At 45.8% G+C, this 24,907-nt stretch overlaps 6 protein-coding genes across 6 annotated transcripts; 3 read left to right on the top strand and 3 right to left on the bottom strand.

The window, feature by feature from the left end:
* Positions 1-873: 873 nt before the first annotated feature.
* Positions 874-2,930, bottom strand: LAJ45_03083 (uncharacterized protein; the record flags this gene model as incomplete). The annotated part of the gene is made up of 5 exons (XM_046112672.1): positions 874-1,498; positions 1,556-2,392; positions 2,445-2,716; positions 2,768-2,856; positions 2,915-2,930. 5 exons carry the CDS (start codon positions 2,928-2,930, stop codon positions 874-876), a joined length of 1,839 nt encoding a protein of 612 aa, XP_045974161.1.
* Positions 2,931-3,978: 1,048 nt separating this feature from the next.
* On the top strand, positions 3,979-4,920 carry LAJ45_03082 (uncharacterized protein; the record flags this gene model as incomplete). The annotated part of the gene is made up of 2 exons (XM_046112671.1): positions 3,979-4,314; positions 4,372-4,920. 2 exons carry the CDS (start codon positions 3,979-3,981, stop codon positions 4,918-4,920), a joined length of 885 nt encoding a protein of 294 aa, XP_045974160.1.
* Positions 4,921-5,183: 263 nt separating this feature from the next.
* On the bottom strand, positions 5,184-5,570 carry LAJ45_03081 (uncharacterized protein; the record flags this gene model as incomplete). The annotated part of the gene is made up of 3 exons (XM_046112670.1): positions 5,184-5,322; positions 5,391-5,448; positions 5,510-5,570. The coding sequence occupies 3 exons, from the start codon at positions 5,568-5,570 to the stop codon at positions 5,184-5,186; spliced, it is 258 nt and encodes an 85-aa protein (XP_045974159.1).
* Positions 5,571-6,043: 473 nt separating this feature from the next.
* On the top strand, positions 6,044-13,548 carry LAJ45_03080 (uncharacterized protein; the record flags this gene model as incomplete). Its single annotated transcript, XM_046112669.1, has 10 exons — positions 6,044-6,244; positions 6,297-6,623; positions 6,676-11,233; positions 11,285-11,499; positions 11,551-11,697; positions 11,752-12,094; positions 12,144-12,274; positions 12,324-12,599; positions 12,857-12,886; positions 12,949-13,548. 10 exons carry the CDS (start codon positions 6,044-6,046, stop codon positions 13,546-13,548), a joined length of 6,828 nt encoding a protein of 2,275 aa, XP_045974158.1.
* A 1,930-nt stretch (positions 13,549-15,478) lies between these two features.
* On the top strand, positions 15,479-17,427 carry LAJ45_03079 (uncharacterized protein; the record flags this gene model as incomplete). Its single annotated transcript, XM_046112668.1, has 8 exons — positions 15,479-15,538; positions 16,131-16,149; positions 16,250-16,362; positions 16,436-16,491; positions 16,556-17,054; positions 17,129-17,214; positions 17,296-17,327; positions 17,396-17,427. The coding sequence occupies 8 exons, from the start codon at positions 15,479-15,481 to the stop codon at positions 17,425-17,427; spliced, it is 897 nt and encodes a 298-aa protein (XP_045974157.1).
* Positions 17,428-19,270: 1,843 nt separating this feature from the next.
* LAJ45_03078 (uncharacterized protein) lies at positions 19,271-23,131 on the bottom strand (the record flags this gene model as incomplete). The annotated part of the gene is made up of 6 exons (XM_046112667.1): positions 19,271-20,324; positions 20,400-21,756; positions 22,036-22,253; positions 22,381-22,445; positions 22,508-22,512; positions 22,780-23,131. The coding sequence occupies 6 exons, from the start codon at positions 23,129-23,131 to the stop codon at positions 19,271-19,273; spliced, it is 3,051 nt and encodes a 1,016-aa protein (XP_045974156.1).
* Positions 23,132-24,907: the final 1,776 nt, after the last annotated feature.

Here is a 24,907-nt window from a genome sequence, read left to right as displayed (position 1 = left end):
GCTGAGTGATCTATATAGATCCAACTCTTTCAGACACGTGTCTTCTATCAGACACTTCTGAAGTTTACATTTGCGGCTCTTTACTTTCTTCTACCGAATAGAAATAAGAATGAGTAGATCCGGCCACAGTTTAAACAATAGGAAGTGTGAGAAAATAGAGAAATATGGACTTGTGGGGTGCCTCTTCTATTTAACATTCTAACTAGCCAGATATTATATATATATATATATATATTTTTGTTTAATTCATTAATTGCGTGCAACTTTACAGTTATGGCAATACCCCTGAACTGCCCATTCTCCTCCGCCTCCTCTCACAGCCAGATATTATAAGCATGTTAAAGGCTTTCCTAGGTCTGCGATAAGCACCGAAAGGTCCAACTTCTACATTGACGTTCTCAGTAGTATGAAGCATCCCCACCAGTTTGTTCTACCCGAGATTTAAATAGATAAAATAATTTTCATTGATTCTGGAGGGATCAAAAATCTTCGAACGTGTAGATATATTATAAACGTATAGTGGAGAGTCGATGGGATGTGGTGATCGAGGTTAATTGACGTTCCCAGGGAAATCTAGGGATAGGTCAATGATCAAAGGCCTGCCAAGGCTTGAGCGACGAGTAGCACACACCTAGCCCTGCCCATATTCTCCTTAAACGCGAGATAAATTACTGTGGTATCATGGTATAATGAGTCCTAAGACCTTAAATTTTTTTTACAAAGACAGCCATTCAAGTTTAGAATGCTACCTACATTCAATCACTCATAAAATCTCATTTATCCCCTTCAGCTTTGGTGTTTGATTCCCATGGCGAAACAATAAATGCAATTAACTACTAAAATCTTGTTCAAGTGGCTTATTCAACGCCAAAGCTAACCAGCAAATGTGACACCCCATCTTTTAACTGCTCCGTCCGCCCCAGCTGAGACAATCACGTCTTTTTCCTCCCAGCCTACTGCATTGACACCTCCCATATGTGCATTTCTAGCCTTCAAATTCTTCGCAGGATTCTCGACACTATACACAAAGACATTTGTGTCAAGGCCTCCAGTAACAACGTGGGTTCCATCGTCGTTCCACACAATACTATCAACACGTCCAGTATGGAAACTCCAGCGTGTTGTTTTAACACTATATGTTTGATCCGTAGTATCATATAGTGTGATTTTACCTGAGGCATCGCCGGCAGCAAGGTATTTGCCGTTAGGAGAGTAGGAAAGACATGTTGGTGTGGATCGTGTAATGATTTTTTTGGATTCTGTAATTGTAGATCCAGAAACGCTGTAGACCTGGATGATATTGTTCTGCCCGCCAATCGCAATTTCATATGTAGATGAAGCACCAACACAGGTAGGCGTGTATTTAGGAACTAGTGTAGCGATAATTTCGAGGTCCTTGCCGTAGGCGGTAATGGCATTTTCTGAAACCACAACTGTAGAACCATTCGGACCAAGTTCTGCGATACCCTTGGGTTGGCCTTCAGTTGGAGCGTTTGCACTTAAGTTCAAAGTTAGTTATTTCCTTCTTCAATTGATTCCTAACTGAAGGGCTTACACAAAGCATCCAGCCCCGACATCGATTTGCCTGGCGTGATCATCCCACCCAACGCTGACAACTGACCCGGTCTGGGTCTCCGCAAAGCCCGAGACGTTGTTCTCATGGCCTTTCCCATCCAATCCAGCAGCTGCGCCCACTGTTGTGTCCCATTTACAAATTCTTCCATCATAACTTCCTGTAAATAATGTCTTGCTCTCTTTTGTGACCTTAAGAGCAGTGATGGCCTTTTGATGCCCGTGAACTACTTTGTACGGCTTATGGGCGGAAAAGTTAAGATAATTCAAATCTCCTGCCAAAGATAGTGAAATTATAGTATCGTCGGACCGGGGCGTCCAGACAACTCCAACTTGATGGTCTGGAATACTCGGAATTCCCTCCTCCCCGAACTTCCAAGTAAAAGAGTTCTTTGATTGCTCCACATCCCACAGCTTGACTGTCTGATCCGCGGATGCAGTGACAAACCGCTTTGAATCACTACTCCAGGAGACCGAGTAGATGCCCCCCTTGTGCCCAGCATCACCATATGTAACCTCTGACTTCAAGTCTCCAGTCTTGCCATCATATAGGAATATCTTACGATCTGAACCAACAGAAACGAAGTGTTCGCCATCAGGAGAAAATGCAACGCCTTGAACAAAATTGGAATGGTTTCCAGTGAGCGTTTGGTTGAACTTGAATGGCGTACCATGATAAAAAACGAGTGTTTTATCATCAGATGCGGTAGCAGCTCGATATGGGCGTTGCTGGCGTATCGAAACCGAGTTAATGATGGATGAATGGCCAAGGATCTCTCCCACGGAATTACCAGTGTCGTAGGTTATACAATGTCCAAAGCTGCCTTACGCTTAGAAATTGATGCTTAAGTAGAAAAACCAAGGCGAAATACCGTTCTTTACCGTCACCAACTGCGATAATCCGCTTGCTTTCTCCATCCCAGGCAAGGTCCTTGATAGTACCAGAGATGATACCGAATTCTCCCTTGGTATTCATATCCTCACCCACACAGTCCCATACTCTTACCATTCCTGAAGTATCTCCAGAAGCAACATAATAACCACTGGGAGAAAAGCGGGCTACATTAACGTTCGCAGTGTGAGCTGTATTCTGCGTGCTAATTGAAGGGTCATCGATTGAGCGGAGAAAGACAGATTTTCCAGACTAAAACCCATGTTAATAGGATGACAGTATTTTGAGATTCAGGGAAAATACGGCATATGCTAGACGTTCACCCTTTGGATCAACAGAGAGATGTGTAGACGTAGCACGCGTAGTGGACGGCTGGGCAGCATAAATAGATTCTGTAAAATCAGAGCTATGAGAACCGGTATCCCATCCTTGAAAGCTTTCAGTACTTACTTCTAATAAGAGACATGCTCAAAGACGTTGAGAAGCTGCTGTGATATCAAAGGGCTATATTGTAAGGAGCAAAGTGAAGTAGAAACAAGCGGCTGAAGATAGTTGTGAGTCCTGAGATGAACTTGAACTGTACTGTATGTACCTGTAGCTGACGAAACCCCGCCATACCTGCTAGTCGCGGGGATACAGGGGTGCACGGTCTGGTTTAAAATTGGACCAAACCGAAACATTTCAGGAACTCTTCGACTTGAAATATGTGATTGCATAAACTCAATCTGAAAAACTTTGAATTCTGGTATGATACAATTTGTGTGAATGGATGCGCAAAGACATTTATAATATGGCTACTTTGACAGTATATATCCAACTGAAGACACGGCGTAGTGTGTGAAGCTCCCATAAAGCTAGCCTGAAAATTTCGGTTTCCTCAGAAGAGAGAACAGGACATACAGGATAGTACAAACACGTCTTCGCAGACGACTGGAGAATTCAGATTGCTCTCCGCTCGGTTTGACGCTCGTTTGATCGATGGATAGAAGCGACTAACAAGTAACACGCGTGCGGTGAGGGACTGAAGAGATTGGCGACTGTTGAAGATTTATATACCTTGGTGACAAGGATTAAAGCCCTAACCCTAGTGTTACTCAAACCTGATAGGGAAGTCGTGATATAAAGGGTCCACGGTGATCTAGGTACATGTAGGTATTTGTCAGGGCTAGTGTAAACCGATGAGAAGCTATACATTCCTAATTTCATGTTTTTTTATATCACAACTTCGCACCCACATGCAACACCAGGCCTGATAAAGATACAGATTCCTTCTAGGTCAATGGCAAACACGGTGAATCATACCGTAGAGAGTTTTAGCTGCTGGACAGAAACTCGTGCAACGATGTGTAATTAAATTTTTTTGGGGGGAGGGGCATCTCCACTATTGGTATTCGTTGACCCAGGTTCATGGTCGGCGCCTGAGGCTCTGGATGCACAGACCACACAACCAACGTCTCTCCAGATTTCACTCACTCTCTGGTTCTCTTGTACGGGTGTGAACGACCTCCTTCACCATGTCCGTTCGCATCAATCCGTTTGCCACAGCTACGCCCTCCTCAGCCCAAAATTCAACCAACCGTGTTTTCTCACAATCAGGTGGCCCAACGTCAGCGTACGCACGGCACCTTCATGCAGCAAACAGTTACCTCCGCTACTATGGAGGCCAGATTGTTGTGCCGGAAAAGGCGCGTAGTGAAAGGGACATCATAGAAGAACACCATCAATTCATCCAGGAAAATGATAACGAAAGCGAAGAAATGGATGAGGAGAAAAGACTGGCTAGGAGCTATTATCAAAAGCTGTACAGAGAGTTTGCAGTTGTGGAACTAGCGAGATGGAAGGAAAAGCAGGTGGGTTTTGTGGATCCTCCAGTCGATGATTCAAGCTGATTATTTTTTGTTGGGAAGATTGCGATGAGGTGGCGAACGAAGGAGGAGGTACTGGCAGGGAAAGGACAATTCTTGTGCGCAAACCTATCGTGCCGAAACGAGGAGAGCACATTGGATGAAGATCCGGACGAAGATCCGGACGTCGTTTCAAACGACAGGAAAGGATTGAGAGGATTTGAGTTGTTATTTGAATACGTTGAGAAACTCGAAAAGAAGAGTGCACTTGTGAAGGTCCGGGTTTGTGATCAGTGCGCCACCAAATTACGGTATATCCAGGAAGGCGACCAGAAAAAAAGTAGGAAAAGCAGAGACAAGAGCAGAGGCGAAGCAAAGAGGACTGGGCATCGATCTAGATCTAAGGATCGCGGTCGAGGTAGAAGACGAAGACACGATTATGAGGGGACCAAGAGCGGTGGACGAACTAGGAGTCGAAGCCGAAATCCAAGACAGTATAAGGACCAACGTCGTTCGGCGTCGCCAAGAGAGGACGAAGAGTACAAAGTTCAGCATCGTTCAAGGTCCCGAAAGGGCGGAGACGAAAGACATAAAGCACATCACAAATCATAACACAGCTACATACACATTACTGGTATCTGATATTATGCAATTCCCTTTATTGGTACCAAAACTTATACACTACTTGGCTGAAGATTGACGAGAACCCAAAATACCTATTGTTGAGGTTCTAACACTGCCAAAATCCTGTGTAGAGATATATATATATGTACGGGTGCGAATTGAAGCCCATGCTGAAAGTTGAAAATATGATCCTCTTATCCCCCCCCCCCTCCCCCAAAACTCTATTAAGCCCTTCTTGAAAATGGCGTGCATCAGTTACTCGTAGGCTTCCCTTCTGTCTTCAGCTTTTGTAGCACTGTTTTGGCCGCTCTCTCGTTGGCGTTTGCGATTTGGACCGCCTCGGTTTTCTTTTCTTGTGATGCCATCGAAGTTACTGCTTCGGGAGCACCTCTGTTCATCATGAGATACTCTTATTAGGTTCCTTAAACGCTTGATGACCTTGAGAAATGTTTACGTACTTTTCTTGAAGGGTCTTCAAACGCTCCTCGACAACGAGAGGTTGAAATATTGAGTATCCTGCACCCAGTTGTAAGTGCGAGAACATTCATGAACCAAGCGATGTTTCCGGGATATATACCGTTAATAATACCAAAGGCAATCGCAAACCCTACCGGAAGTAAAGCTGAATTTCCCCTCATCTTGGTGGGAATGCTTGTTGATTTGTTTTCTTGAACAATAATAGTTATTACGTTGTTATAAGACGGAGAGTTGAAACTGATGTTGCTCTCGATACGACACAGACTACACTGGATAAAGCTTAGTGCCCGTTAAAGCCATTAGTACCGTGGAAACCTTAACTTAACGTTAGCGACAGGCTCACAGCAAACATGAAGTGCTGTAGTCTTCGGTTTTAAAATATATGAAAAAAAATTGTATAGTAGGAAAAATAGTCAATGGCCTTATAATTACCCTTGAAACCTATTTAATAACTTTATGGATTTTTTTTACTACAGCTTTTATCCTGGTGACACGCATTAATTAAAACGCGTCTTCTGCCAAACGACACGCGAGAGATAAGTCTAACCGCGCAAAGAACAAAGATCTCGCACCGTTGCAACCACTGCCACTCAATTCTAACTTTATAACTCGACTTTCCGAACCAAGAAATGATATGACGAACTGGCGCGAATTGGGTTTCGTGCCAAACTCAGACGACGAAGATTCGGATACAGCTCTGTCAACACAGGATGACGGGGAAGAGTTTGGCAACGAGGTACAAGTAGTGAACAAGACTGAAGAGAGAGGAAATGAAATAGCTGCGGCTGGCTCGGTAACAGATTCAATTACATCTCGTCTCGGGCACTCAATAGAGGTAACATTTCATCACAAATTGTCGGGAATGGTAAAGGGATTAATTTTCTTAGGATACGATTAAAAACGATACCATCCGTGAAGGGTATATTGATATAGATCAGATCCTTGGGGTTCTACCCAACACAAAAAATTCTGCACAAAGCGCACATACAACTGGTCAAATTAGTCAACATGAAGACTCAGAAATACAATTAAATGGAGTGGATATAAGAGAGAATGAAATCGATAAGGCGGTTACGATAGTGGATATAAGTGACCAGCCTGAAACACCAGAGGAGCAGGAGGATCAGGTACAGTTGGTCGGAACTAGGGAAGATAGAAACAGTGCTTTAGGAACTTCCAGGATTACATATGACGAGAGAATTATGTCCCCCCAGGTTAGTAGACTAGGGTTTGATCTCAGGATAGACACTTATAATTTCTGGTTAGGGCGTTGAGATTCTACCACGGCGGTGCCCTTATCCCCCAGACCAAGCCACAAAAAACGAGAAGATCTTCCTACAATATCAGGACGAAGACCATCCAATGGTACCTGAAGAGGCCTGGGGACCCTCTGCCCCTATAAGACAAGAGTTCAGGCAATCAGGCCCAGCAATTGATAGTTCCTCGATGATAAATTCTTCGCCGCTCTCCTCTGTGTCTTCCACCGACACTATTACACCGAGACCCTCGTCAATGTCGGAAAAAATGGCTACATTGACAACTACATTTCACGTTGCAGTCCCAAGTGTCAGTAACGATCATCAACAGTGGAGTGCCCCTGTTCGAAATTTTCGGGAGCGGAAGCCAATACAGAAAAATCCCTATCTAATAGAAGGGGAGCGTTACCGTCAGACGCTTCAATCTCGTGGCGTAAAACCTTTGAGAATACAAGATATTGATACAGAGTCGAGGAGTGCACAAGGGACGAACAAGGATTCTCAGGAAAACGATTATGTGGCACCTCCGGAGCCCGTTCATCAGTCTAAACGTGTGATTGAGGACGAAATATACCCTTATGATGAAGAAAACGAGGGGCATAGTCTACATTCAGGCACAGATACCCCCAGAGGTCAAATGGGATCAAATAATTCCTTGCCAGGTGAAGCGAAACGCAGAAAAGTAGCCCACACATACTCTAAGCGAAGCTCCGTCCCGAAATCCAAACAAGATACTGTAAGTTCGGATCAGAGAAAAGAGAATTCTCAGTCTTTAGCTGGAGCTAGAGTAGATGGAAGTTCTACAGACTCCGACATTTACGATATGCCTATAGACTCATCTCCCCAAATAATCTCCAGAAATCCTCTAGAGCGAAAATCGTCTAATCACACTACTCGAAGCTTTCATAAATGGTCCACTGATATAACGAAGTCTAAGGACAAATTACAGGGATTATTTGCTGGGATGGATTCCGACTCCGACTCTGATCTTGGTCAACAAAATGAATTATCTCAGGCGGTCTCGGCAGCTCAAGCATCACCTATTAACCTCCTCTCTTCCCCCCTGAACTCATCTTCTGAAACGGAACTCGCGGAGCAGGAGGAAGAGGAAGAGGAGGAAGAGGGGGTGAATGAGGTGGTGGTGGAGGAGGACCTTGAGGATAGTGAGGAGCAAGATGAGGAGGACGAGTCACAATTGATCCGGAAATTCCAACGGAAAACCACTGGTGTACTTCCGGCGTCTTGGTGGAAGCTTAATAAAGACCAACAAATGGGCAGGTCTAGTACTAGGCGTAGTGCAAGAGGCGCTACACCCCCAACATCAGGTGGCATACCAAGGCCGGGAGTCGCGAGAGCCAAAATTTCTTCCAGAGCGCGGCCCCCAGACTCAGACGTTTTCTCTATGGGGCACAGTGATCCAGACACTTCCAGTGATGAGCCACTAATATTGGCTTCGATTCCGGCAAAAAGATCTGCTGGAGAAAGAAGCACGCCCAGAAGTGACGGTATTGACTTTGATGATGTTGTTGAGGATGACAGAATTGATCGAATGCTCCCTGGAATTCCTAGAAGAGGTACTAGGCAAAGAAAGGGTAGGAGGCGCCAAGTGAGTAGTAATGCTTCTCATAAAGCCACTGGCATGAGCCATGGTAGAGACTCAATTTCAGCTTCAAAACGGGGAAACAATTTCACCCGCCTGCGCCAACCAAAAATAACAGACCATATTTCATCAAAGAATAGCAGGCCCACAAGAGCTAAGAGATCAGCAGCTCCAAAGCTAGGAATCTTAGATGCAGCACAATACTATCGAGCTACCACTTCTACTACACTTCCCTTATTCATAAAGATTGCAGAAAGGGAGGTTAGAAAAAGGAGGGACCAGGGTCGACAAAGCCCATCAAGGAAGTTGTTCTTTTTGGAAACAGAAACAGACACGAGAGATGTACAATCTGTTCTACGTGATTGGAGAGAGGGAACTTTAGATTGTGTCGCGCAGGCTAATATCTACAACCATTGGGGAAGGAACTCTGAGAACCAAACATCCGGTCATCAACTAAGATTGGCGTCTCCTCAAGATCTTGGTGACGTGCAAGTACACTCACCAGAGAGGTTATCCAAACCCCCATGTACCTTTAAACGCTCACAGCCAAGAAGACAAGGAGGTCAACAAAGTACACTATTGAATGTTGTACGGAGAGGGCCGGTGTCTCGAAAGCTTGTTTCTACCCGCCCTCAGCCAAAATCTCACGTCAATCCTATCACATCCGTAGCTGGCCGAGGCGTGTTTACGACTCATGCGCCGAGATTCACACCTCAACCCGCCCAACTCGAAATCGAGAAACCCATGAATCATACACTCAGAAGACTACATCAGGCCCCTCGAAGAGCTGCTACTCCTGATCTGACTCTACTGCTACAAAACCTAGCGCAGAGGAATTCGCAGTTTATGGAGGGAAACTATTTATTTGACTCTACGTCACATAGAACGCCAGCAATCCATCATGGCTCGACCGATTCTCCCTCAGAAACAATTATGCCGCCTAGACCTGTTCCAAGAACACGTCGGAAACGCATAGCGAAAAGAGTTGATGTTGATATAATTGAACGTCGGCAGCCCCCACCTCAGGATATCATCCTCGAGGATGTGGAATATTATACTCCAGACGAGTTGCCCACGACCACTAAGCCTGTACTTCAAGGTTTATTAAAGTATGGCAATAGATACTCGCTCAATTTCGATACCATGCCTTTAAAGCCAGGAACATTCTTCAATAATCATACATTTATTGGAGATGGAGGACTGTCAAGAGCCTTGAATACTGCCCCAATCAAAGAAGGGCGGAGTAACCCAAGTATTAGTTTCACATTTGGAGATAAAATACTACATTGGGGGTTATATCAAGACTCTGTTGCAGCAGAATTTGAAATAATCATGAATCAGATCGCAGATTCTGCTGAGAAAGCACAAGGCGCCAATGATCTAGATGGGGCTGAAATCGACTTTCTTGCCGCTCAGGTGTATTCTTTCTCGCAATTTTTTTCAAATTACCTTGCTAGCTTTATCAATTTCTCGGATTCCATCGACCTAATATCGTTCGGGCAAAGGATTCTGCAAGCTCTCGATGATTGTTGTGATCGTGTCTTGACAACGTTTGGGGGAAACCCTTATTCTAGCTCAAAAAATGCGTCAACTCGCCTAACAGTCCAACTATTACTATTCGATCTGGTGTTCAAGTTTCAAATATATCAGCTCGCATCAGCAGATGAAGAGGTCATGACTAGACTTGAAATTGGGAAGTCAATACGAAAATCAGGTCAATATCTTCTCGGGCAGCTTTTAAAATACGGGTTGGACGATGTCAGAGCATGTTATGAGGATCAGAGGCAGAGAAATAAGCACGAGAGGGGCATTGATCAAGGATATTATATTGTAGAGGCATGGGTTATTTCCATTCAAATTTTGAACCAAGCAAGGACTTTGGATATCGGGTTCTGGCAACTTTTCAACCACGAATCACGACTTACTGAAATTGAAAAGTCATTGGATATCCGATCATTCGAAAATATTTGGCGTATTATTTTTACTTCCCTTCCGCTGCACCAATTCGACCACCTAGGATTCATATCACAGCCGCCAAATAGGATTCCTCTAGAGAACTGGTCTTTAATCAAGACGCTAGTCACTCAGCCTCTTAAAATTTATCACAAAAGTCCCGAAGGCCATTCCGGTACCATCATTCTTTATTGTCGTATTTTATACTCGAGATGTTATCACTTAATCAGCTCATGGGGCTGGGCGAATCCAGACCTCATAATTCCTACTCTTTATCAATTCTTCGCGAGCAGCCAGTTAGCCAACCTCAAAAATGAAACAGGGTACGGATCTGTGGGATTTCTTCAAGACCTTAGAAAGATTCCATCATTAGCTATTCAGAGTTCAGATCGTTGCTTCCATCTTCTGTTAAAGACGATTGCATTGGGTATTAATACGATGAAAACCACATCAAATTCACGATTTACCATTAAAAAGATTAGGAACATGGTCAACAGACTTATGCCAAATCACAGACGGCAGTACCCAAAAGAAGAAGAGCTTCGCATAGAGCACCTAAATGCTTTGAGTAATCACCACGATCTTCTTGCAACGCTTTATTGGGCGGCCCCGCCAGATTGCAGGCCTCCTTTGGATGCAATTATCAACCTGGTTGATCCGGAAACGAACCATCTACAAACCTGTAATGTTAGCATCCGAACTTGGTCAAACCTACTTCGTTTTAAATTACATAGCGGGGAGGACATAGATGGATTGGAACCTTTTGTTCAGTGGTTTGATGTGATTGTTAGTCAAATACTAAGTCAACATAACGCAGCACGGAGTGAAGCCGAGAAGATTTACAAAGCTTCTAAGGAGAAAGGCAACGACATATCGGAAGATTTGCTGGAAGTAAATATTCGACGCAACCAAAAACAGTTAGAAGACATTTTAGTCAATGCATTCAAGTGCTTAAATACCGCAATTTCAGAAATTGCTGGTAATGTTGAGAGTGTTGTCAGGATTCTAAGCAAAGGCATGTGCAAGCACCTTCCTCAGATTGAAAGAAAAAAGCTAATCTTACCAGTATCGATATCGAGTATACTGCATTCTCACAACCGCTTATCACACAAGCTAGTTATTGAAGTTCTTCATGTTGTGCAACAGTACGTGTATTCCTGCAAGAAAAATGATGATTTACCGCCATCCACTTCTCAAGTCGATGAAGATAGCCAAGACTATGGGGATTGGTCAGGCTTCGACGATCTGGTTGTCCAGGATGCAAAAAAAGATGCCGGAAAGGTAAAGCGTTGGTGGATTGACTTTTATTCCCTAGTGTACTAACTCGTATAGCATCTTTCCGATACCATTTATGACTCTCTTCGACAAATGCTTTCCAATTGCTTCGGTGCAGATAAACAACCGGAAGAAACCTTGCTTGTAGAAGTCATTGATACCTGGGTACTTGCAATCGGATTTCTTGTACAAACTGGGTTTAAGGTTACTTGCTAAAACACCTTTTAGGGAGGGGGAACCACGCTAACAATAGTTTAGGAGTGGGGTGTTTATCTCAACACCTATAGTCATGAATCATGGGCACATCTTCGTGATACTGAACAAACTCGAAAGTTTACAGCTTATTTTATGACAAAGGTCATACAAGCCGGACCAGATACATACGAACTAAACAAGGAAGCGTTTATTTCTTTCTGGTTTAAGACTTTGGTGGAACGGGAATCTATGCTTAAATTTCAGAACACATATACTGCAACTCTTCTCAATTGCGATCCTCACAATCCGATCTTTGAAAACCTCCCTTTCGTATGGGATGAATCTAGCAAACAGTTTAGCATTTCTCAAAGCGATTTCCGCTCCCGCAGGCTATCTCTCATATCATGTAAGTATAGTCCGAAAACATTTTTGGAGTTTGAACTAATTTTCTACAGCGGTATTGGCGAATATGAGAAAGTCTTATGAGGTGACTCGTGACGATTCACCAATAAAGGGAGATTTAATCAAACAAGAATACTCAAGGATGCTTCAATCAATGATGAAATCGATGAAAGATAACTATCAGGTAATCTCTCCTTTTGTGTTTCATCGTCAATATTCTTACCTCTTTCTAGGAGCTGCAAACGAAGGCAGCGTCTGGTGCTTATGTCGAGTTTGTACAAACTGTCGTAGGATACTTGCAGCAGCACACCATTGACCTCATTAGTGTTGATGTGTTTTTCGTCAACCCTGAGTTTTTTCCGCTTCCCGCAACAGATCCTACGTATGTCGTTGGTAAACTCAAAAACTACGGATTAAAGCTTCATAATCAAAGGGGCCAAAAACAACTTACTTCTTTCATCCAGTCAGTTTTTGAAAGAGCAGCTATTGATGGCGAGCAGAAATACCTGGTGGGTCAACTTACGGCTGCACTTTCAGGAAGTTTTGAAGATGGAGATCACAACAAACCTACATTAAGAGCGTTTTTTGTCGGGGTCATCTTTCCCGCTTACGTGGAATGCATTTTTTATAAGCCATGTGGATGGATTCTAGCAATTCCTGTCCTAATAGCTCTAGAAAAAACCATTTTAATGATGCGAGAGGACATTGACTCAACATCCCCCCTTGCATAATATCGGTGCTCTCGATGTTAACATCTATCCTTGAGGGGATGAGATTGGGTGTCAGATTTCTTCAGGTAAACACCTATTTAGCATTTGAAATATAATAAAGTGAAGTCCTAAAGCTAATATAACACAGCCTTCGGAGATTTTATTGCCTTCGGTACTAGGCTCACTCACAATCATTTTTAACTCTCTCGGCGGAATCATTCAACTTGTCGATTGGCTGTCAGAACCCGAAGTCGACTCTATAAAAAATATTTCCGAAGTTGCATACGACTGCGCAAGCTTTTTGATTAAATACTCTGGATATGTAAGAAACCTGATCGAAAATCGCGAGACGCAAATTCCAATCGATGTACGGGTAAACCAAACGTTTGAGGGGCGGTATCGGGCCGCTCAAAAAGAGTACATTGTTCTGCTAAAAAACTCGTTTTCAAAAGAATGGTACAGTTATGGAGGGTCGTGGGTTATAGTGCGTGGTGCCAAAAGATCGGATGTGAATCCGCCAGTTATCTATGGGGAACGAGAAGGTATCGAGGTACAAAAGAGAGAGTTTGCAAGGACAGTCGAAAATTTAGTGAAGGTGGCCTGTCGAACTGAGATGTTTGAAGAGGTTGGTTTTAGTATTGATCCCAGTATCTGGGAATATGAAGGGAGGGGAGCGCCCCATAGTGATGGTGTTCGTGGAAGGAATCGCGCAAGGGCATTGCGGACGTTAGGAAAGCTCTTTTTTTAGGAGTTTTTGGGACTGAGAAGCCTATTTTCGAGTTAGATGTAATTATTGATTGGTACAACTACTTAACTAATGTGAGTACATAAATTTGCGGATAAGTAAATAAGTACATGTTTTGTCACTACAAACCTTGAATCAGGTGACGCTAATTTACACGTTCCGGCGATGTCTTGGCACAACTTCTACGCGTCCCTCCAAGCTACATGTACGTACCTGACATCCATCTGTATAAATTAACCAACATTACACATTCTACTTTTTATTTAGCACGACTTCATAGACTACCCACTACCCAGCACCTCATTCCATAACCTATCAATTAGAATGCCATCGATACCCCTTCATCCCACACCATCAACCCCACACGAAACCCCTGAACAAAACCCACTTCCGCAACTCCTTCAAACACCCTCCGGATTGGCACTGCTTGAAATCCAAGGAACGATCAACATGCCAGCTCCCTCGGCCCCATTAGAAGAAGAAGGAACTGGGGACAACATGGAAATCGACCACTCAATCTCACACGAGACACCAGTCGGGCGTCTTGTCTTTCCAGACATTATGAACGAAAACGACAAGAAAAATAACTCCAAGTCACAGCGTGTATATTTATACGTGGGGAAACATCAGCGACTCACGGGTACATTGAAGAAGCTACCTAAACCGTTGGGAGTCATTAGGCGGAGGAATCCAAACGAAAGGGAGACAGACGCGGGTGATGGAGAGTGGGTGGGTGAGGAGTTAGAGATCGTGGATATCGTCGAGTGGAAAATATTATTCTCGAACAGACCGGAGCCAGTTTCAGAAGATTGAGGGGTACTTACAGTTATGGGCGTTCTCTCTCGGAGGTGGCATCTACATGATAACTCTGTATGTCCTCCGTGAGCGGCCAGATAATGAGTTCTGGACTGTAAAAGGTATGATCTCTGAACAGAGATTTTCATTCGCTATGTGCTTGAATGATTGGAGCGAATTCCGCATACGTACAAGTTAGATCCATGTATATTTATGAGAAAAGCTTCGATACATACCTAGATTTAACTTCCGTTCCTCAGCGAGTTCATATATTTAGTAGTACTAGCACTCCAAGTCTCGTGGGATTATTTGCGATACGGCCTTTCCCTACACCGCCTGGAGATAGATGCCGGTGCTACGCAGCAATCACATCATATAATAGAAGCCGGGATCGAGCCTATTACACTGTAGTTTGATATTAAACTGCACCAAAATTTCAAAATCGCCCTCGATGTCACCAATATCATATAGGGCTCAAAATCACAATTCATAAATTAAAGGTCCCTAGTTAGAACTAGCCTGTAGAGGCTAGATACGTAAATAGTTGCTGGTTATAAAAACAAGCAGATACTGCCACCTAGTTATTTTACTCCCCACATGAGTCGACTCCCTACTCGCGCAAACTACACATATTTGTGTCGGATAATAATGCCCACGAGCTTACTATATATAAAACCCAACAGGCTGTTTCCTCACACGATATCACTCGACAACACTACATACAAGTTGCCGCCGCTAGCCGAGTGGAATGTAACACGGATATCCTTCACTTTTAGAGCTCGATGGACCATGGGATTTGTGCATGTGCAAGGATAAATTTCATCTTGGTTATCGATAACTTACATAGATAAGATAAGACACCATTTACATTCGGGCCGGCGCACAGATCTGTTGGTTTTTTTTCCTTTTCTTTTGTGCTACACGACCGGGTTTCCGAAGAGCCATCTGAATATTGAAATGATTAGGTATTATCACGATGGTGATCATGGTTTGGTTGCGTATAGCCGGTCTATCGTTATTTAAACCCTCAAGTCTGCCCTGTTAGTTCAAAGATAATCAATTGGTGGGGGATAGCTGTGTGTGCTGTGCTGCTTGCTGATGATGTAGGGACTGTTTACTCGAAATTAAAAAAAGTCACATGTCCCCCGAATACCCCGCGTTGCGATTTCGTAGCATGTTCGTGGAGGACAACCAATTCGTACCTGAGCTATGTGCTTACCTCCTCCGGATCCGCCGTACTACAGTCTTCTCTGAATGGTACACGGATAAATCCGGAGGTGACCGGGCCACGTCAGGTCAACTACCTATATTAATGACCATTTTTTGCCTATATATACCGAGTGATTATCACCGGCCAACAACAGTGTGGTAATAAAGTTTGAGCTGTTATGCATTTTTTTTTTTTTTTGGGGGGGGGGGTTTCATGATAATCAGTGGGTTAGGGTTCATCCCCGCCGGGGGTAATGATCTTTTCTTACATCTATCTCTGCCACAAATAACAAGCTGCAATCCTCAATGTACGAGTCTGACATGTTTTTAAAATTGTTTATCTGTTTTCCATTATAATAACCATTCCTCATCCGGTCGGCGATCAAATATAAAAAATTTAATTTTGTTTTTGTTGGTTGCTCCGAAGGTTCTAGACTCGAGAAACCACTTCTCTCTGGCGTGCTCTCTGCTGCTCCGCTAACAACCTAAGCTCTCACCTCACCTCTCGACCCATCGCCCGAAACTCAACTCCATCCATCCAATTATCCCCTTTCACCCATCATCAAGAATATCGGTACTAGGAGCCATCTCTAAGCTTCGGTAATTATCATAATCACCCCTAATACAATATTCGCTTGGGGATATCGCATCGCTTGGGGTGAAATGCATAGGATGACGGCTCACACACAAAATGCTATAGACCTTCTCCCCACCGTTTCATCTCAATCTATCTCTGTTCCATCAACCGTTCAGTACCAAAATCTATTTCCCAAACTCAAGCACCTACCCCCAAAGCCCAAAGCCAGCCCTAGGGTGATACTTGCAACATCGTCCCGTCGATACCAATATCCTTCCATCACCCCCTCCAACATATATCTACCCTCAGTCATCAACTCTCTATCTCCAGCCCGCTTTGTTGGGCGACTGTCATCTAAAACAACTGTATTTAATAAGCCCTTACCATATATCAAGGTCCCCTGGACAAAGTTTTAACAATATACGCTAGTAAACCCATATATACTGTTCTATCAAACCGGATGAATTCCGAGGAGTTCTGGGGAATGCACGTGCAGAACTTAGGTGGCACTACCACAAACCCGCAACACACATACAAATGGCCCCCTTACCCCCAGTCGCCCGAGGTCACTACCAGTGCAGCTCTACAAGAATACGATGACCGTGAAAAGTTCCGGAGAAAGTTTGCCATTGCCGCCTTGAAAGCTGGGGTACCGGTGCCTGGCCATCTCTCCCCAGAGGGCAGGTACGAAGACGTCATGATGATGCCAGATACCGGATGCATCTCCGGACATTTTGATAATGGGGCCATGATTGATACGGAGAGCATCAGCATGGCCGGTGGGTACTTTTCGAACCCGTACTTCTCGCAAACAGCGGAGATCCATAGTCTACCATCGATGCCTGCTGCGCGGCAGAGGTGGCGATGCTCGGTGGAGGGTTGCACGAAAAAGTTCAAGTCGAAGCAGGCTTTGAAATACCATAATGAAGTATGTGCGAAAGTTTCTTTCTATGGGAGTTTTGAACGATGGCGGGTGGGTATTAACAGTCTTCTTTTTCATAGACTGGGCACGGTAAAAACGACCGGGAATGTTCTGGCTGCGGGAAGGTTTGCAAGGGCGATAAAAATCACAGGAAGCATGTTGCAAAGTGTCTACCTAGAAATTAAACGGCTGCAACCACCTACTACTATTTTTCCCGCTCCAAAATACATGCTGTGCCACAAAATAGAGGACTCGATGGAATATCAGGATTAGGGCAAGGTATACCCCTGGTGCTCTGATAACTGCCAAATGTCGCAAGACGACTAACATCTTGTCTCTCCGCGTAGCTCTTTTCTTGGTTTCCTCAATCATCTTTTAGGGTTGTGCATATAAAATTCTTTTTTTCTTTTCGTTTTGCACCACTGCCCCATGGGTACATGTAGTATGCCCTGGCTTTATATTTTTTTGTAAATCTTTTAACCACCCTCCCTGTAAATTGAAACAGACGTGTACCGATCACCAACACTTTCCCTAGCGCTCATCTATTCATGCTCGATTGTGGGGAAGCGTTGCTGTTATGATAACGAATAAACGTTAGTGATTAATGCTTCAAGATGAGAAGGTATAGCCATGTTGACAGCCGGTATGGAAGTGGTTAGATGGGGTTTATCATGAGCGTGAGGGGTTTACCCGCAAAGTGGTGGGCATCACACGGTTCTTATACAAAAAAATCAGAGTGGGGTGGCAGCATTCCGTTGAAACATGCTGCTCTAACCAAACAACCCCACGAGTGATAATTGATGACATTACAAGATCTGAGTGAAGCATCAGCTGCCGTGCCGGCCACCTCACAATGCAGGACCCCTTTTATTCCCAGAACGTTTACACTTCAGGGAAAGCTACATGTATCGCGCCGGGAGGATATACTCCAGCTTCCATTGGATAACAGCAGAATAGGAAGGAAAAAAAAAGCCTTTTTCCAAACAGCAATCACACACAACCCCCCCCCCCCCATTATCCCCTCCTTCTCAAATCAGTAACAGAAACCACCGACCCACCGGCACCAGTGTCAGTGTTTCGAAACAGGCAACCCATGCATCCTCCGAGCGCCCAGACATTCGCTTACGCCCCCCCATGCAGGTGGTCCCGATGGGCCGATATGCCCTACCCAGACTAAACACTCAAGGTCTTGATTTTCCATGCACGTCCTGATCTTGTCTACTCTATCTGTCTGTCTGTCTTACACCCCCCCCCCCCCTTCTCCACCAAGCTCTTCTGCATATGGCGGACGGACCAACCATACATAAGTAAGATACGATCACCCCGACAACCAGCCTCTCGGATGAAGGGTGCGAGATTGCGCCGGTCTCGACTTCCCGGCCGGAGCTCTGAAACACCAGGCCCGAACGTGGGCAGAGGGAAGATACCGTGCTGCAGGCTAGCTCGGGAGGATACTGAAATAGGTGCAAGACTCTATTTTGGTGGGGAGACCCGAACGGAACGCAACCCATTTGTATCTCTGGCGGGGCCAGCGGTAGTGATGGATGATGGATGATGGTGGGCAAGACATGATCAAAGCTCCGAAATAGGCTCTCGCCTGTTTGTCTGTTGAGCAAGGGCTCGCCATCGGCTTTTTGAGCTTGGATTTTTTTTTGTTTAGCATGATGAATGGCAAGAAAGATCAAGAAGACAGAAAAAGAAAAGAAAAAAACTGATTTTTTGGTAGATTCGTCGATAAAATACTAAATCATCTTCCCATCAAAAATAAAAAGAATCACACAAACGATCACAGGCTTTTTTTTCTTGCTCGAAACGAAAATGAGAAGAGAGTCGTCACAATAAAAAACAGTAAAGGTGAAAAAATAAAAATAGCAATAAAAAAAACCTGCACAATTTTTCCGCCGTCCCGCTCGCTAGATAGAAAGATATATCGTCAAAAGCAAAAGGGATATGCTAATAGAAAGATGGATAATAAATAAACAGTGCTTATGTTTCTTTTCCTTTTTAAATAAAAAGAAGAATAAAAGATAGACAAACAGCCAACCAACCCCGAGCGCATGCCTCCCAGACAGTGAGAAATAAAACAAAAAGCCGACATGTTAAAACACAAAGAAAGTGGAAAGGGAAAAAGTATTATTTCTGTGGGTTTCATCCCACTCCATTATATTTCTTGTTGTTCCCTTCTTTGTGAGGATATGGAGACCCCATCATAGTAAACATCGTTATGCTCCGACTTCTGCTACCTTGCCTTTACTACCTCCTCCCCTACCATCTCCACTAACGCTCCATCTATTTTTACTCCACCCGTTGTTCCCCATACCGCCGCGACTCAGGGGCAATTCACCCCATCGCCGAACGAAATCTCTTTCGTCGAGTCGCCGTTTCTTGCTTCCGCCTCCCCGAGCTTCCGCCTCGCCCGCTTCAACCCATTCAATATCCCATACGGAGTAACTCATGCCATCATGAATAGTACCCCAGCTACGGGACTTAAGTCCGTTACAGGTAGAACCTGTATATCTTTCCAGTGTAGGGAGGATCAAGAGGTTAACAATGAGATCCTTTCCGGCTGGAATCACCGGGATATCTTGCATTTGTTGCTTCTCAGCCTTACCGCCAGCTCCGTTAACCTTCTTTTTTGTTGGAGAAGGAACAAGAGGAGACCGTGGAGATGCGCTAGTTTGACCGTTTGTAGTGATCTTTCTAGCACCATATTCCGCTACCCATGCAGGGTCCACATCCGGTGGCATCACACCTGGAATCTTTCCAAGATGGATCAAGGCAGCCATAACATCTGAGTCATCGGTATAAACTTCCGTCCCCCAGACGCATCTGCGTCTATGAACCTCCTTTCTCTGTTGTTCACTCAAGTATCGCCGTGGGATTCGGACTTGGAAAATACTGTTCTCCTTTCCTTCGAATCTTGGCAACAATGTGTGCGTGACAGAGTAGCCCTGCTTAGGGGTTGCAGTTGGGTGGTATATTACCGAACCGAGGAAATTGCGAGGCTTTGATAAGGAGGCCGTAACCTTAGTTGAATCTATGAGAAGGCTAGTTTTGACTTTTGGTTGAGGTGCAGCAGCACTTGCGGAAGCGGATGCATTGTGATGGTGGTGGATTATAGGTGTATTATGGTGGGGGTGGTGCATGTGAGGGTGATGCATGTGTGCGAGGCTGTTTGGTGATTTCGAGCGTGCGCCAGCCCTTGAAACCGGTACTTCGAGATTAGGAGCACCTACTTCTTCTTCCGCTTTGTGATGATGATGAACCATACCAGCACTAATATTTCTTTTTAGTTAGCCTTAGAACGAACCACGCCATACGATCAAACACAAGAAGGAAAAGAAAACATACTGCACATGTGAATGATGATTATGATTATGGTGATGATGATGTTTCTTCTTCTTCTCTTTGGCGGCTTCCTCTTCGTCTCTCTCCCTCTCCCGCTTGCCCAGCCCTAGACTAATCTTCCCAGCTTCTTCTCTCTCTCTCTCTCTATTGTTCTCCATTAATCCTTTTTGGAAATCTTCGCTCCATTTTTGTGTCATGCTGACAATTTCCATATTCTGGATTCCCATACCCACTCTCTTTTGTTGCGCCTGGTCACCGAGACTGGGCCCATTCATCCTTTGAGGCCCATCTCTTTCTCTCATTAAGTTGTCCCTATCTTTCTCTCTCCGTCTTCTGTCCTCATCTGCTGCTAGTCCGCTGGATTGCCTGCTCAGACCTCCCCTCAAAGCGTCCTCTGCTCTTGCTGGCTCATCCCTTCCAAAAGACGGACCTCCTACAGGAAACCCTTGCCGCCTACTATCTCGGCCCCCTTCTACCACAGGGGGTAACACAGGAAGATTGGTGATGGCAAATGGACTTGGGGGCATTGGAGTAGTATATGCCGTAAATGGCTGGAACCCTTCCCGTCCCGTTGTTGTAGCCGTCGGCAGTGGAGCCGGGGTTGCCCCTAGCCCACCTGTTCCGGAAGTTGAAGTCTGCGGCATTGCCATGGTCGAGGAAGTAGAAATTGCTGAAACTGGCGGAGGGCCGGGTATAGCATCCTGACCAGCCATCATTCTTGAAGTAGGTGTCATGGGGTACGACAAATGCGAGCTAGAAGTTTGAGGCGGCTGGTGTTGGTGTTGATGTTCATGCCTATGCTCCCGGCCAAACATTTGTTGCTGCTGCCCAATGGGAACTCGTTCTGTCCTCTCCCTTATCCTTGCTCTGTCTCTATTTTCCTTAGCTTCCCTGTCCCTATGCTCTCGGTCTCTCTCCCGTTCTCTATGCTCGCGCTCCCTCTGTTCACGCTCCCTGTGCTCCCGTAGTCTCATCTCCTCTTCCCTCTGGCGCTCTTCCATTTGCTGCCAATCGTATTTCCTCATTCTCTCCTGGTAAGAGTCCGAGCTCGTCAATTGTGGTCTTTGTGGTGGTGGTGGTTCATCGTGGAGCACGCTGGATATACTCTGACTATTTGTCACGGGTTGCGACATTTGTCGCTGTGGTGGTGGTGGTCCCTGGGAGCCCATGATGTCAATTTGCTGCTGCTCTCGGTCGCGATTATGACCGAGTGAGTGGTATTGCAATTGTTGATGCGCACGGTAGACATGCTCGTGTGGTGTGGCGCGATTCGATTTTGGGCCTGCAAAACTTGGCAAAGGAGCGTTTCCGGTGCTCGGGCTTGCAGAGCTGCTATTAACCTGCTTGTCCCTATCATTACCTGGGACACCGTTTAGATCAGGAGTATATGGCCGCTTTAACGGTGAGAAATCTGAAGTCCTTGAAGAGGATGGTGGTAATGAGTGGGTGTTGATGGGTGATGGGTGAGGGTGAGGGTGAGGGTGAGGGTGAGGGTGAGAGTGAGGGTGAGGGTGAGGGTGAGGGTGAGGGGCATGTGAAGGGGGTGCTGGGGGATCACTCGATCCGAGCATTGAAGAGATAGACATGCTCGGTCGACTGTTGGATATACTAGATAGTGATGGCAAGTCTCGCCTAGGACCGTCAGACGGTGCCTGGACGAACGGCGGCGGACCTGGGGGTGGTGGTGATTGGGAGGAGGCGGTCGCTGTTGCGGCTGTTGCGGCGGAGGCGCTAGAACGTGATGGGGCGAATTCGGCGGCAGCATACCGCGATGATGCTGCTGCTGAACGTGTTGCTGCTGAAGTGATTGTTGCATCATTGATTCTTGCGGAGGAAGTGGTGGAGGAGGAGGGGGTGCTAAAAGTTTAAAATGCGGGATCGGTTAGTTCTTAGCGCGAATTGACATTTATGGCTTAGCGCGCCCTGACATGGGCCTAAGGAACTAGACCGGGTTCAAGCGGGGGAAGGCATCACAATTACGAACCTCGGAAAATACGCGGCGAGCTGTGAACAGAAGATACTCGTTGATGCGTTTCTGGCGTTGATGTTCTAGGGGGTGGCATGAATGTCGAACTGCGACTCACAGGATGAATTGCGTTGCTTTGAGGTACCGATTCTGTTCAGATAGTGACGGGTCAGCCACTCAGGTCCCGAAGCAACAGGCACGCAGCACACGGCTTATCTTTCCTAGTGAAGACACCGCCGGCTTAAAGTTACTGGAAGTGCGAAATCCCGAGCATGATAATGATGAACAAGTCTTCGTCGTGTAACCCCACACACACAAACGAAAATACAAAAAGTAAATTAAAAAAGGGTGGGGGGAGAGAGAAAAGGGATAAGGAAAAACTAGTAGGAATGATAATAATAAAAGAATAATGCTAACCGTGACGTTGCTGCTGAGATGAATGAGATGGGTGACCCGGCGGGGGAGGAGGAGGAGGAGGAGGAGCATTTCTGTATACACCAGGCCCGTTCATTCTCTCCATCTCTGGCGACCTTGAAACCTCCTTATACTGCCTCGGAATACCAGCGTGCATGTGTTGTTGCTGTTGAAGGTGTGAATGGGAGTAGATGTCGCCATTTGGAGGAGTACGTGTGTCCATTCTCGATCGTTTTGGAGGACCTGAGGAAATAGAGCGATCGCGGTCGTCATGATGGCCTTGAGGAGCGCGAGGAGGAAGGCTTGTTGGAGGACCGGGAGGGCCACCGAGCGGGTGGTGATGGCGGTGGTCCATTGGAATTTACGGGTGGTGATGAAAACGCGATCCGCGGTAGCAACAACCGGATGGGCAGATATACGGGACGATCAGGAGGGCGTAAAAAACCGTGAAGGGGTTCGTAAAAAAGGAATAAAAAAAATTCAAAAGAAAAAACTCAAACAAAACTCCAAGAGAAGCGAAATAGAAGGATGGAAGAGAGGAGGAGGAAGGAGGGAAGAAAGAAAAACTCCCCGGTGGTGACCGAGATGCAGAGAAGCAGTAGGGGAGAGCAGGCAGACGGCAGCAGAGCGAGATGGTGGAAGATCTCGATTCTATTGCTGGGTAGGAGTGGCGGAGGAGGAGCGTGAGTGTGAGAAAGGATGATGGGTTGGGGGGTGGGAGACCAACACCTGCCGACTACACGCACGAGACAGATGCACACATCAAGGAGGAGGAGTATGAGGAGGGAGAAGGCAGAATGCGGTGGTGAGCTGGCTCTCGGAGAGATCAAGCGATTGATTGATGGAGGGATTATGAGCAAGGGCGGACTCTGCCGTGGACGGTCCTTCCCTACATCTCCTGCTACTAGATAGAGTACTATTACTAGAACCACCAACCTTTCCTTTCCTTTCCTTTCCTTCTTGTTTCCTCACTACATACTAGATCTTCTCCCTCGGTCTTTCCGCCTCTTCCTCCTCCCTTCTCCCATCCTTCTCGATCTCTCCTCCTTCTCCCCTCCTTCTCATTTTCCCCTCCTCCTCCCTCACTTCCGCTGCCGTCGCTCCTCTCACTGTAGTACCACTGGCGTGTGATAAGTACATACACTAAACAACTCTACTACGCATGTACGGGACCCAGGAAACTCTTCCGTTAGAGATTATTTGTCGCGCTGCTTTCATGCGATTTGTCTGCGCCGTGTCTTAGCAGATTGTAGTATGTGTATGTGGTACATACAGAATAATAATAATAATACATACATGGCTCACTTCTTGCCCATGAACCATGTCATGTCGCCCATGGAGTTTCCCACGCCCGGCGCCCGCAACACGAACCCTGGCAGGCCCCAATACCCCAAAGAGGGAGCTGTCGCTTGCTGGGGGGCCCTGTTTTTGCCAAGGCCACAGTGCATTCGCAGCAAACGGCTTTTAGGGCGACCCCACACCTTCTCAGGCCCTTCCCGAACGAGCATCTCTAACACGGCTGTGGCCCTGGCGTTGGTTTCTCTTCGCTGTCCCTCTCCATCATCCAGTCGAGTGCCGATCTCCGCCTGCAGCCTCTGCAGCCATCACCTCTTTCTTATTGCTTTACTTATCGTATCGTGCAGATTACGTAGAGTGCCAAGAGGTGACTGCTGCTTTGTGCTGCTGCACGGGGTATCACGAAGACTCGCAAGAAGAGCAGCAGCTTGGAGAGCCGGGGGGAATTAACTACATGTATGTACGTGTGGCCGTCGTGGGATGGATGTCTGGTTCAGACTGACTGACTGACTGACCGACCGATAGACTGACCGACCGACTGGCTGGTTGGCTGTATTGGTATCTGGTGTAGCTTGCAATCTAGTGTAGGCGGTACATCCTTATGTAAATAATAAGAATTAATTGGTTGTGGACTTTGCGCACCTATCGTGAAACCCTTTCGGCAGACCGACATCCATCGCGCGGTTTTTTATTTATTATTATTTTTACCTGGGCGGCTGCTGACCTTGGGGTGAGACAGGGGAGGGGAAGGGAGGAAGGGATCATGGATGACAGCACCGTGCGTAAATCAGGCAGAGTGTGTGTGTGTGTGTGTGTGGTTATCGGTGGGTCTTGT

The sequence above is a fragment of the Morchella importuna genome, assembly GCF_003444635.1.
Source record: "Morchella importuna strain M04M26 chromosome Unknown Morimp01GS006, whole genome shotgun sequence".
Classification (NCBI taxonomy): Eukaryota; Fungi; Ascomycota; class Pezizomycetes; order Pezizales; family Morchellaceae; genus Morchella; species Morchella importuna.
Note: the sequence above shows the minus strand (reverse complement) of the source record. Positions and strands in the feature narration are given on the sequence as shown.